General features: G+C 39.3%; 3 protein-coding genes across 4 annotated transcripts; 2 read left to right on the forward strand and 1 right to left on the reverse strand.

The window, feature by feature from the left end:
* Nucleotides 1–329: 329 nt before the first annotated feature.
* Nucleotides 330–3,587, forward strand: LOC104800764 (protein LURP-one-related 7). Of its 2 annotated transcripts, XM_010523680.2 has the most exons (5): nucleotides 330–623; nucleotides 1,114–1,320; nucleotides 1,873–2,837; nucleotides 2,965–3,066; nucleotides 3,167–3,587. In XM_010523680.2, exons 1-3 carry the CDS (start codon nucleotides 402–404, stop codon nucleotides 2,002–2,004), a joined length of 561 nt encoding a protein of 186 aa, XP_010521982.1. In that variant the 5' UTR covers nucleotides 330–401; the 3' UTR covers nucleotides 2,005–2,837; nucleotides 2,965–3,066; nucleotides 3,167–3,587. The 2 variants fall into 2 exon arrangements, with proteins under 2 accessions (XP_010521982.1, XP_010521981.1); XM_010523679.2 differs by having other exon boundaries at nucleotides 1,873–3,066.
* Nucleotides 3,588–3,994: 407 nt separating this feature from the next.
* Nucleotides 3,995–7,461, forward strand: LOC104800765 (cation/H(+) antiporter 14-like). The gene is made up of 3 exons (XM_010523681.1): nucleotides 3,995–4,420; nucleotides 4,930–5,925; nucleotides 6,023–7,461. The coding sequence occupies exons 1-3, from the start codon at nucleotides 4,151–4,153 to the stop codon at nucleotides 7,256–7,258; spliced, it is 2,502 nt and encodes an 833-aa protein (XP_010521983.1). The 5' UTR covers nucleotides 3,995–4,150; the 3' UTR covers nucleotides 7,259–7,461.
* A 1,224-nt stretch (nucleotides 7,462–8,685) lies between these two features.
* Nucleotides 8,686–9,372, reverse strand: LOC104800766. The gene has a single exon (XM_010523682.1). It carries the CDS (start codon nucleotides 9,273–9,275, stop codon nucleotides 8,757–8,759), a length of 519 nt encoding a protein of 172 aa, XP_010521984.1. The 5' UTR covers nucleotides 9,276–9,372; the 3' UTR covers nucleotides 8,686–8,756.
* Nucleotides 9,373–12,803: the final 3,431 nt, after the last annotated feature.

Genomic DNA, 12,803 nt, shown 5'->3' on the forward strand with positions numbered 1-12,803 from the left:
TTGAGGTTTTTACTTTAGTCATCAAGTTCATGACTTCCCCCCTCCATGTTTTGTGCTATAAAAGTGATCATTTACTACGTTGTATTTGTATATGGAACTCAAAACTTCAGTGAAGTTGTGACCCATTTATATGGTTTACAAAGTTAAATTTCTCATCTTTATTTTAGATTTTAGATTTTGAAAAACATTTGTAAATTATTATAAATTATTTTAGAAGAAACTGCTAAAAATATGTATTGTGAGCCAAATATATGTATATATATTTATTTATTTTATTGCTAAATAAAATTAAATTACTCAAAGTAGGAAGAATTTTGACAAGCGCGTTCAGCGGAAGCAGTCTCCGCGTCGTTGGTCTATAAATTTTCTTCCGTCGGGTAAGAAAGTCTCAAGACATGTGAATGGCGGATTCCGTACCGTCTCCTTACCCCGACCCCGGCAATCTCCGACGAATCCCAGTCGACCTCTTCGCCTCCAAGAACTTCTCCAGCCACTCCGCCGGCGATCTCGCATTCGCCGATTCCTCCGGCAATCTCCTCTTCTTTGTCCGCAAGTCTTCTTCCTCCCTGAAATCTGTCTTCGATTCCTCCGGAGTTCTTCTTTTCTCGATCACTCGCCCCCATGTAAGCACTACGCTTCCGTAAATTCGCCTTTACATTCGAAAATTTCAGCGATTCATTGCTCTTGTACTTCGGTTGTTTCCTGTTAGTCCGTTAGCTTGATGGAATTGCTCGTGTGGGTTTTTCGAATTTTTTAAACGAATTTTACGGAAGAACAGATGGATCGGAAGCTATTTATTCTCTTCTGGTGTCTCGACATTGAAACATCACAAGATACTTTAGAAGTTGCCTTTCAAACCCATTAGCGTGGAGGAATATTGATGCAGCAACTTCATAAATATGGTCAAGATGTTTGTTCTTCGATGATGTTTTGTCTGAGTTAAGAAAGATAGGGAAGTTCTTATCTTAATCTTGTTCCTTGTTTCGGATTGGGACTCGATCAGTTTCAGTCTCGGTAGCTAGCTACTGCATTTGCTGACCTTCGTTCTTCTGCTTTTTCAAAGTGGACATTGTAATTTATAGCTGTTAACAAGCTTTATGAACTGAGATGTAGAGTGGAAAGTGGGAAGTGCATAAAGGAGACTTAGAGAAACAGGAGTTGGTTTTAACAGCCAAGCGGGCATCAAACAGATTCAGCAAGGTTGAATTAGAGGTGTCCTTTGCAGGACAAGGTTCCACAGAGCCGCGGCATCTGGTCATCAAAGGTTGCCCCTTTCAGAAATCCTGTACCATTTACAGTCAAGATTCCATCGTCGCACAGGTAAAATCTGTTCTTCCTCCCCCCTACTTTTTGAACTGAAAGTTCTAGAGAATTTGTTTAAATGTATGCAGAATGACTTTATGCTCGGGCATTTCCCCTGAGATGTTTGTTTCTGCAACTGTCTGAAACATGATGATGCATTATTCCAACTCTTTTGGAACCTGTTGAACTATTCCACCATTTCCATCAATTATTTTGGATCAAAGTAGGAACGAAAGGTATCTACATCATTCATGTGGAAGGGGCCCTTTTTTATGGATTCCATGGGTTAATCAGGGCAAAGCTTCATGCTTAACGGTTATGGACACAATGTCATACACGCACTTAACACCTCTGTTGGATAGAGGCCGTCTAAAAGGGTGTGAGCTCATGAACGTCATATAGGAACAATAATGGCAGGAATACACATGAATTCTGTTTGTATTCCGTGTTTGATCTAATTGCTTGCTTAACTTAGGCTTGCTATGAGCCTCATTAGGTTCTTTATGTTATTGTGCAGATCCTTTCCTGTGATATATGTGAGTAATATATGTGTGATGAATTCTGGTGCAGACGAGTCTGATGTACAAGCTGAAGCAGATATACGTGGGACGAAGCAAATTCCGGCTAACGATATTTCCGGGATCTGTGGATCATCCTCTGGTCGTAGCTCTGGTTGCTGTCTTCCTTGATGGCAGAAAATGATAACATCTTTTGCCTTGGTCAAGCCTAATCCGATTGTTTCAGATGTTGTAAGTAATGATTGAAAAAGATCCTTGTGACATGGAAATTTGCAGATTACGGCGGATATTATATCATATCCTACGATTATTTTTTCGTCAGAGTTTTGTATGGTCGAACAGGAGACAAGAACTGGTGGAAGGCCAATTCTCTCTGTCTGAACCAGTCCGAATCAGAAAAGTAACCCATTCTGTGGTTAACGGTTTGAGGGCTACGGTCGGTGGATTAGATTGGCATCTTCAGATTTCTCTTAACCAATCCAAACCACCGGTTTTTTCGAATGTCTATCTGGTCTATTTTCTGTAAAATCGACCGGTTTGGTTCGGTTGACGGCTTGATAAGAGGCTTCGAGCAAAAGAGTCGGTACACCGGAACCGGGCTGACGTGGTTTTAACGTTGAAACAAACAATTGATCCCTCCAAGAAAAAGGAAAAGGAAAGAAAGTATACACCTTGATCCATATGCTATCGTCTTCTTCGTCTTGCAACTCTCTCTCTCAAGTTCTTGTATTTCGTATGACCCTTTTCGTTGCGGCGGCAGACAGCCACCTCATTTTTCGATATCCGAGCCTGAGCTTATTTATAATCCTCTTGTGCTCGGCTCCTCCCAGGTATCTCTCTATACCAAAAATGTAGAATCTTTTCTGGGTTTCAAGTCAATTTCTTTCTCTTGTCACGCCATTGCAGCAGAGGTTATTTCCTACACTTGCGTGATTTCAGCAACTTTTTCCATGAATTTTGGAATGATTTGAACTGAACAGTAATCAAGATCTAGTCTTTCTATCAGCACGGCATGAGGTAAGGGCTTTTGGCTTGTAAATGTGTTTGAGCTTGATCAAATTTTCAAGATTCCTCCTTGTGTTTACCCGAATTTTGGATTTTTCTTCTTGCGGAATATGCCTGATGATGAGTTGAATATATGCAGGTTCTGACGTCTCCAACGACAGGGTTTTCCCCTAAACAGCGTCTGAATCGGGCAAACAATCACACATCGGCTGCTTCACAGCCGAAACCCACAAACTCATCCGTATGCATTTTCTTTATAAAAAAAAGTGTCAAAATCACAGACAACCGGACAAGCTTGATCTTTCCCTCGAGATTAACCGTTCTTTCACGGTCGGTTTCAGGTTTTGCAATCAAATTCTAGCCTTGAAGATCATACTTGGATCCGGAAATGCATCTGTGCCAAGCGTTTCTCGTAAGAAAGGCCGGAAAAGACGAGAGAAAAAGACAAACCAAATTCCGAGGCGCTCAGACAGAATTTCAAAGAACAAGGCCTTGCCTTCTCCCCCTGGCGCTCGTAATCATCCTAAGCCCGTGGGCATCGTGTCGTGAGATCATCCACCAGAGAATTCAGGAGTAAAACGTAACTGACTGAGAAAATTCATCAGCAAATCATATAATCTCTCTCGGACGTGTAAAGAATGCCGTATAGCAGGGAAGGAGATGCTGAAGTTAAGGAGAGGGGTAATGGTGCAAAGATTATATGAGAGTGTATGACGTTCCAACAAAATGATGGATAATGGTGAAAAGATATATGGTTTAAGATATTTCCCACTCGCCCCTTTTTGTTTTTCCCTTGAGAAAGTTCCAACTTCAGCCAGCTTCTTTGCATGGCAAGTAATAAGCAGACAAGAATTAAAGAGAGAAAAATAGGGCTCTACGTACGTGATACGTTACACCGAATATTAATCTGAAAAATTTAACCAAGGAAACGTTATGCAATTCTCATCGTCGCTTTTTTAGTCCATCGGCACTATTGGAAGGAAATCCACCAATCACGAAGCATTACAAAAAGAGCCAATTAATCTAATGTTTCTCCCCATCAACCAAACAAAAATAGAAAAAGGAAAATAAATAAATAAATAATGGCTGATTTACCAAGGAGCCGATCTATTTTCGTTGTTTACTAACAATAACAACATTAACCATCGTTTCTCCCGACACTAAGTCCTCCTCTTGTTCTGGGGATTAAACCAAAGTACAGTTCATGCGAATCTGCGTCAGATTGTTTCCTTCTGTTCCTTGCAATGAGGAGATAACGTCCACAAATCCTCGAGAGCCATAAATCGAATTCCCTTTTCTGTCCTTTCTGTATTGATCGATCGGTCATGGACCTGGATATGGATTTGCGGACCACGGCGGTCTTGGAGAAGCACTCGATGCAGAGGGCGAGGGTGCATGGGCCGGCGGTGGTCGAAGAGCTTATATGCCAAAGGAACCATATGTTGACTTCCAGAGGGGTGTTTTTGGGGAGTGATCCTCTCAAGTACTCCATGCCTCTTCTCTTGATGCAAATGGCTCTCATCATCCTCACCAGCCGTCTCGTTTTTCGATTCATCAGGCCCCTTAATCAAGGCATCATCTCTGCTCAAGTCTTGGTAACCAAATATTTATCTTTATTTGTCCTCTTTTCTTCGATGATATCCGAGTATCCGATATCCAAACTAATCTTGGGGTTGGGTAGGCATGTGATTTGGAATATATATCCCTCTCCCAAAGTTGAGTTTCGAATTCGGAACGAGAAAGATTTTTTGTGTACGCGTTTCATCTGATGAACTATCAAAGTTTGAGGTTCGAATTCGGGGTTTTTTTTTTTTGCGTCAAGTCCGATATAAAAACTTGAGAGAATTAATGTTAGATAACAGGCGAAAACTTTTGATAGATAGCATTGGTTAGAAAACAAAAGCAAAGTAATGTCACAATCCAATTTTTTTTTTTTAAAAAAAAGGAAAAGAATTCCACCTGATAGTTACAAACCAAACCCAAAAAAAAAAACTTTGCAATATTGTGTTCATTTCAAGACATGGTTGTTCAACAGATGATTTTTGTTGTTAATGTTTCTTTCCGACAATGGTGATGTGTGTGTTAATTAAACGTAAAATTGCAGGCTGGTATCATTCTAGGGCCGTCGGTATTAGGCCAAAGCGCCATATACACGGAGATGTTCCTCCCCGTGGGCGGGAAAATCACGCTTCAAACGCTCTCGAACGTCGGTTTCATCATCCACCTCTTCCTCCTCGGCCTCAGAATCGATCCGAGAATCATCAGAAAAGCCGGTTCCAAGGCCTTCCTTATCGGCGCCACCTCCTATGCCTTCCCCTTCACCGTGGGACACCTCGCCCTTATGTTCTTGAACAGAACCTACGATCTCCCCTTGCCCGTGATGAACGGTCTCACCGTGGCCATCCCTCTCAGCTCGATGACGTCATTTCCCGTCACCACCACCGTCTTAGCCGAGCTCAACTTCCTGAACTCCGAGCTCGGTCGGCTCGCCACCAACTGTGCCATTGTCTGCGAGTCCTGCAACTGGCTGGCCGCTCTCGTGTATGACCTTTACAGGCGTCAGCGAGCGCTCACCAGCTTCGGTGCGATCATGTGGATCGTCGCTCTCCTCTTCATCATCATGTTCGTGTGCAGACCCGTCATCATTTGGCTCACTGAGAAAAAAGCCCAGAACGTGAACAAAAACGATGAGATACCCTTTTTTCCGATTCTCGTGATCATGTTCCTGGTCAGCCTCGGAGCCGAAACGCTTGGCGTTCACGCGGCGTTTGGTGCGTTTTGGCTCGGAGTCTCGCTTCCCGATGGGCCGCCGTTGGGGACTGGGTTAGCCACGAAGCTGGACGCGTTCGCAACCACTCTGTTGCTTCCTTGTTTCATATCGATAAGTGGGCTCGAGACGAACTTCTTCGTGGTCGGAGACAGTCACGCGAACATGATGGAGGTCGTGATCCTTGTGACTTACGGATGTAAGTTTCTCGGGACGGCCGGGGCATCCGTGTACTGCAAAACGCAGGCTCGAGACGCGCTCTGCTTGGCGTTCTTGATGTGCTGCCAAGGCGTCATCGAGCTTTACACTTCCATCATGTATAAGGACGCTAAGGTAAAAACCGATCATATTTTTCTTCATCCTAAATTGTTCATAACTTCTTACATGTATGAGAACTGAATTTCGATAATCCGGAACGCTTTTTTTGCAGATTCTGAACACGCAATGCTTCAACATGGTGATCATAACGCTTCTTCTAGTGACTGGCGTTTCGCGTTTCCTGGTCGTGCACCTCTACGACCCGTCCAAACGCTACAAAAGCGCGAGCAAAAGGACCATCCTCAACACCAGACAACGAAACCTTCAGCTCCGTCTTCTTCTCTGCCTCTACGACGTGGAAAACATCCCTTCTCTAGTGAACCTTCTAGAAGCTTCCTTCCCGACAAGGTTCAGCCCAATCTCCGTCTGCACCCTCCACCTCATTGAGCTCAAAGGCCGGGCCCACGCGGTTCTCGTCCCTCACCACCAGATGAACAAGCTCGACCCCAACACGGCTAAGTCCACTCACATCGCTAACGCCTTTCTGCGTTTCGAGCAGCAGAACCAAGGCACTGTCATGGCTCAGCATTTCACGGCCGTGGCTCCGTTCTCGAGCATAAACGACGACGTTTGCACTCTCGCCCTCGACAAGAAAGCCACTCTAATCGTCATCCCTTTTCACAAACAGTACGCCATCGACGGGACGGTCGATTACGTGAACCCAGCCATTCGGAACATAAACCTTAACGTGCTGGAAAAGGCACCATGTTCTGTCGGGATGTTCATCGACCGGGGCGAGACCAGCGGATGCAGATCCGTCCTGATGAACCAGACGTGGAAGAACGTGGCCGTCCTCTTCGTTGGCGGCCCTGACGACGCGGAAGCGCTCGCGTTCTGCATAAGAATCGCAGAGCACCCAGACTTGAACGTGACGATGATACATTTCAAGCACAAGAGCTCGATCCACGACGAGAGCAGCAACAATAACGATTTCTCCGAGATCGAGCTGATCCACGACTTCAGGAGCTTGGCCATGAACAAAGGCAGTGTGAGTTACAAAGAAGAGATCGTGAAAGATGGCGTGGAGACCACGCAAGTGGTCAGCTCGCTGGGGGACAGTTACGACATGGTGATGGTGGGTCGAGACCACGACCTCGAGTCACCTGCGATGTACGGTCTGACAGATTGGAGCGAGTGTCCGGAGCTTGGAGTGATCGGAGACATGTTGGCTTCGCCGGATTTTCACTTCTCGGTGCTCGTGATTCATCAGCAGCCGGGTGGATCTCTGGCTTACGACAACAGCTACGCGTTGCCCGTCGCGAATCAGAAACTGGTCGGGGAATCTCGGGTACATCCTCGATTCTCTACCGAGGAAGGATTTATGACCGTCGACCTCGGAAAAGACTAGCAACAGGAATGACTTCGGTTGATTCATTTAGTGTATTTGTGAAGTAAAATACCAAAGGGATAGGTATTTGACTCCAAATTTTACGCTAGAAGATTAGTCCAATAATATTACCGTATATTAGATATCTTAGATTTTTTTATATATATGGCAATTAGAATTTTCTGAAATTGTATTTTTTTTTCTAAATAATGAAGAAAAATAAGGATAGCCTCCAATGTGTCCGGAATATGGTTTTGATAAATCAGGCCCAGGCCCATTTGAGGCCCAAATTTTACGAAAGTGTGTTCCACGGACCAATATGAATGTCCCGTAGAGAGAGAGAGAGAGAGAGAGAGAGAGAGAGAGATGGATGGATGTCTGAGAGAGATGGGGCAGAGAAGAGGGGAATCCACGTGAAGACATCCGAATCAGATGCTACGCCAGCTTTCATTTTTCTTTTTTTTTTTTGGTTAAAATAATTTTTATTTTTATTCTCTTTTAGATTTTGGAGATGTCACCATCTGCCACCTTTTTCGTTCCAGCAAGAAATTCTCTCTTTTCAATTTTCCATGTTAATTCAATTTTAGATCTTCTTCTAGTCATATTTTGAAATCGTTCTCCGTATTACATGTATATATATATATGTATATATATAAAAGATGATAGTGTGATGGAATAGACGTCTGGATTTCTTGGCATATCTTCAAGATTGTGCATATAGATGATTTACTTTAGTTTTTTAAACTGTTGATCACTCAGAATTTTGTAAATAATTTGGGGAATATATATTTAGTATCTGGTACAGAAAAAGAGAATTTTTATTTTCTTATGATTCTTCATGCATAATCATTGAGCCTTTCTTGTCCATATATATATATATATATATATTTTATATTTTTTTTGGTTTTTCTTTATATAAATTAAATGCATATAATTGAATTGAATTTCCGAAATGTATGGTTTTTATATCTCTTGAAAGGCTTTTCCATTGGTCCACCTACATGTGACAGACAACATGTATGATGAGCCTGACCTGACGTACAACTCTTTTGTAACTCTGCCGACTCGAGTTCCCATTATTATTATTATTGTTATTATGAGAGAAATTCCAAAAAATTATTATTTTTATTTAATTTAATTTCCCACAAATGATCATCTCCACGTATGTGATTATAAATCTATAGAACAAAAAAAGTTATATAGTTTTCATGTCATTATGGTAGGTAGTATAACATTGGACACAAAAGAAGTGCATGTGGTACGATAGAGATGAAGGGTTATATGGATATGTGAATTATATATTGATCGTACGATCATAAGTACCGGTTGAAATTTAGGATCTTGTCTTCATTTCCACTGATTCGAAATTACGACAGCAATTTAACACAGATCTTATCCACACTACACAATTTTTGTAATAAATAAATAAAAATAACAAATAAAATAAGAAAGAAAATGATATCTCTCCGGAGATGTTAAAAAATATATAGAAATCCGGCTTCCCGACAAAAAACAAAAATTAATCCTCGGCGATGCTATTCAGGTGAGGCTGCCACGTGGACACCGACGCCGTTCGGCTGTGTCTCCGGCGGTTACGGTGACGTTTTCCGGCGATGGAACCTAACTTCTCCGACGATAACACCGCGTCTTCCAGATACTTCTCACACAGAGTCGAACTGTGGTTGCCGTTGCTATTACTCATCTTGTTCACGTCGCCGTCGCCGGAAAGCGTGTTTTTACGGCGCCGGAGATCTTTCTTCTTCTTTTTCTTCTTCTCCGACAAGGAAGAATCCGGGATCAAGAAGTAGATGCTTCCGCGCTTGAGCTCAGATTCCGGAGACAAGATCAAGATTTTTCGGACAACGCCCTGAGAACTGGGTTTGCTCAGGACATGATTAGGGTTTGCCTTCAGGATCTCTCCGGCAGTCACCGGACGGGTGATCTCTTCGACATAGCCGTTGAGATGTACGATTCTGATCAAATCTAGGGCTCCGCATGGGAGAACACATGCCAAACAACATCTTAGGTTGTTCCCCATATATCTTGGAACTGATCGATGATCTGTTGATCTCTCTTTTTTCCTCTGTTTTTTTCTCAGAGAATCCTCAGATTTTTTTTTTTCGTGGTGGTCTTTCTTGTTTTTTTTTTTTTTATGAGGAGGAGCGAGTTGGAGAAGACGATGTTATATAGGAACGACACTTCACGTACCAACAAAGCGGGCTCGACCATTTTGTATTGCGTATTGCGAAATTACCAAAGCACCCTTGCTTATTCTTCGTATTAACTCGAGCCGCCCTCTCTTGCTCGGAGTACAAAGGATTTATTATTATTTATAAAATTAATTGCAACTAATGTGGTATATTATCCTTAATCGAAGAAACATCGACTGTTACTCGAATCATTGAGTCTATTAAAACACATATCTAATAATGTAATCACTTGCAAATCCAACCATTTCTAACATTCCACTTACATGCACCCCAATATATACAAGCCGTTCTTAATTATAAAATATAAAAGTAATAATCTCACAGTATGTATATGTGAAAAGTTTTCACAAAAATTAAAAGAATAAGTTAGGAAAATTCATCTTTAAACTTGGTTTTTTCCCACGAATATTATATATATATATATATGGACTTCCGTTATTATATTGTGTGTACACATATATAAACATAATCTGTATTCTGTAACATACGCCCTCTAGTTATATTTGTATTTACCATGTGCACATGTGATATTTTGGTAATAGCGATTCTGTGGTCTCATGTTTCTATGTTCTAATGGAGGTTAATTAATTAATCCAATTAATGAAAAACGGTTAATTAGCAAAACAACCAAATAAATCGAGTCAAAAATATTCTGACGCTATCAGACAAATTTCCACAATATATATATATTTTTTTATATCGCTTCCTGTATTTTAATTTCTCGAATAATTCCAAATCTCGAAACTAGAAGCATGTTGGGATTAGATAAAGTAATTATAAATAATAATGTTAACCGAGTTTTACGGGCTGGAAATCGAAAACTCCTATGAAGTAACCCTTACGGTTTATATTATATTCATGATCATATTATATTAACTCTACTGTTAGTATTTAAGTTGGATTCGATATCCATGTTGGAAGCAACAAGCCATTTGCTTAAGCTTTTTTCATTGTGTAATTAAGAATTCAAACAGTTCAATTTCAATTATTATTGGTTACAATCAAATTAATAGAATTAAAAAAAATCAGATAAGACATTACAATGACGAATATGCATATATATATGCTCATTTTTTTTAAAAAAAAAAGGAATAACTAGTGTTGATTAGGCTTAATGAGTATTAAAATTAGGATTAATTTAACTGAAAGCAGCAACATGGTCATGCTCAGACATCGCGAATATAGGCATGGGGGGAACGATATAAACAGATTAACAAACTCTTCAATGCCTTGCGACTATATAATATAAACCTTTTTATTTTGGAATATTTTATTATGTACGGGCACCAAATTCCATTTATGGACTCCTGTATTCAATTTTTTTTTAAATTTATGTGGACTAGCTTACAAGATCTACAAAGAAGGTGTTCTGTACAATATGTCTTAAAAATCTCATATTTTTGGACCGTTTGTGTACTAATCACGTGTTTTGGAGTGTCTTTTTTGCCTTGGAAAAATGTCAATTCAACGAATTTAACCATGCAGAACAGAGAACAAAATCCCAGCTGTCCTGTGATGACGTGGCATATATTATTATGTAGCTAACGCGATTTAGTAATGATACGTATTTATTAACTTTGATTCCTTTATACATAGTTTTTACTCTATTAATGATTTAATTCATAATTGGTGCACCATAAGCGGGCCATTTAATATATATATATATATATATATATGTATTATAATATATTAAATTTGCGTGTCTGCGGTACTTGATTAAATTTTGTTGTAAAAGATGTTCGTGGCCACTGGCCATTACGACACTCTACACCGTACGTACGTACTTTGTATGCGTACTTAGCTAAAACTTCGGCAACTTGCATGCGTCGCTTACGTACGATCGGAAAGCTCACTCTTAATTCAGCCATCCGTATGTACTTATTATAATGTCTGATCGTATTTAATATCCGGTCAAAGCAAAAGAAAATAGCTTTGGGTATAGATTGAGCAAAAAAAAAAAAAAACTTTTATGTGTCGCATAAATTCAATACTATAAGATCTAAAAAAGAGAGCAAGAAAATAAAATGAATATTTGATTCCATAGGCTATAACGAGATATACGTTACATAAAAAAAATAAATAAAGAACTATTATTAGATTTAATTTGTATAGAGTTTAGACATTACTATCTCTCATATTTAATTTGTATTTATTTATTTCTTACGGATATAAAATAGGAATTGCAATATAAAAAACTATTTTTGTTCATCGAAACAAATTCAATCATCAAAATAATATACAAATGTAAACCACTGTTTTTCTAACAACATTGAAAACATAGTTATTGTGAGACAAAGAGGAAGCTTCCTAGAACCAAGGTTGGACGCCAAGCGGCGCTGAAACTAAACATAATTAATTAATGTATGCTTAATTAATTAATTTTTAATTAAATATGCACGGGGCGTTTCACAAGATTCTTAATTACGAGACCTAATCTTAATTATGAAACTTAGGCTTAGTTAATGCCATCATAATTGAGGAACGTGAGCCAAGTCTGTCTTTGCGGAATTATTGATAACTTCCGCGGTGATCAAATATATTAATAATGCCGATGTTAACTACGGTTAATTTCATCGCCATTATCATTACAAAACCTTGACATAAGTTTTTTCAATTTTTTATCGAACCTTTCTATTAATTCTAAATTATCATTACCCGTAACACGGAATTAATTAAATCCGTATAATTTACATATACATTAAACATAAAATATTTCTATTAATCCATATATGGCAAATGATTTAACAAAATCAAAAGTAAAATGTTTAAATTTAGATGAAGGAATAGAAACAAATTAAATACATGAAACCATTACACGGGTTCCACTTTTTCCATGAATGATTAATCAACTTTGTCCATACCCATTATCATCATAATATTATTAATCGTATCATTGGCGTACCAAAGATACCACCCTAACCCTATTATATTGACGGGGCAACTACCGTGGTACTTTGCCTTTTGATTAAATCCTAACTATTAAACATATGATTAATTTAATTCAGTTGCTTATCTCTAGGAACGGCTGCACATTATTTTATGGCCATTATAAAGATGTCACATAAATCGATCACCTTGTGGCAATTTACATGAAAACAAATAAATAAATAAATGGCAATATATATATATATATAGATGGATAGATGTCGGTCAAAGTGTTCAATGAATCCAACGTCTCGATATTTAAACTTAGATTTTTTTTTTGGTAATCTTTAAACTTAGATTTTACATTTACAAACTTCTCTAATCTTCCTAAATACAAGTGCGTTAAATATATATAGGTACGAGACTTAAATTATATATACAAATATGTCGTTTGGATCTATATAAATAACCTCACTTCAAATTAAGACAAC

This window comes from Tarenaya hassleriana, unplaced genomic scaffold (genome assembly GCF_000463585.1).
Source record: "Tarenaya hassleriana unplaced genomic scaffold, ASM46358v1 Cleome7, whole genome shotgun sequence".
In the NCBI taxonomy this organism is placed as follows: Eukaryota; Viridiplantae; Streptophyta; class Magnoliopsida; order Brassicales; family Cleomaceae; genus Tarenaya; species Tarenaya hassleriana.

What these genes read in the sequence shown, in the direction of transcription:
- LOC104800764 (XM_010523679.2), top strand. Translation starts at nt 402, where the DNA reads ATGGCGGATTCCGTACCGTCTCCTTACCCCGACCCCGGCAATCTCCGA. An exon ending in TCTCGATCACTCGCCCCCAT is followed by an intron (nt 624 to 1,113) that starts GTAAGCACTACG and finishes ACTGAGATGTAG; the next exon opens with AGTGGAAAGTGGGAAGTGCA. An exon ending in AAGATTCCATCGTCGCACAG is followed by an intron (nt 1,321 to 1,872) that starts GTAAAATCTGTT and finishes ATTCTGGTGCAG; the next exon opens with ACGAGTCTGATGTACAAGCT.
- LOC104800765 (XM_010523681.1), top strand. Translation starts at nt 4,151, where the DNA reads ATGGACCTGGATATGGATTTGCGGACCACGGCGGTCTTGGAGAAGCAC. An exon ending in TCATCTCTGCTCAAGTCTTG is followed by an intron (nt 4,421 to 4,929) that starts GTAACCAAATAT and finishes GTAAAATTGCAG; the next exon opens with GCTGGTATCATTCTAGGGCC. An exon ending in TCATGTATAAGGACGCTAAG is followed by an intron (nt 5,926 to 6,022) that starts GTAAAAACCGAT and finishes CTTTTTTTGCAG; the next exon opens with ATTCTGAACACGCAATGCTT.
- LOC104800766 (XM_010523682.1), bottom strand. Translation starts at nt 9,275, where the DNA reads ATGGGGAACAACCTAAGATGTTGTTTGGCATGTGTTCTCCCATGCGGA.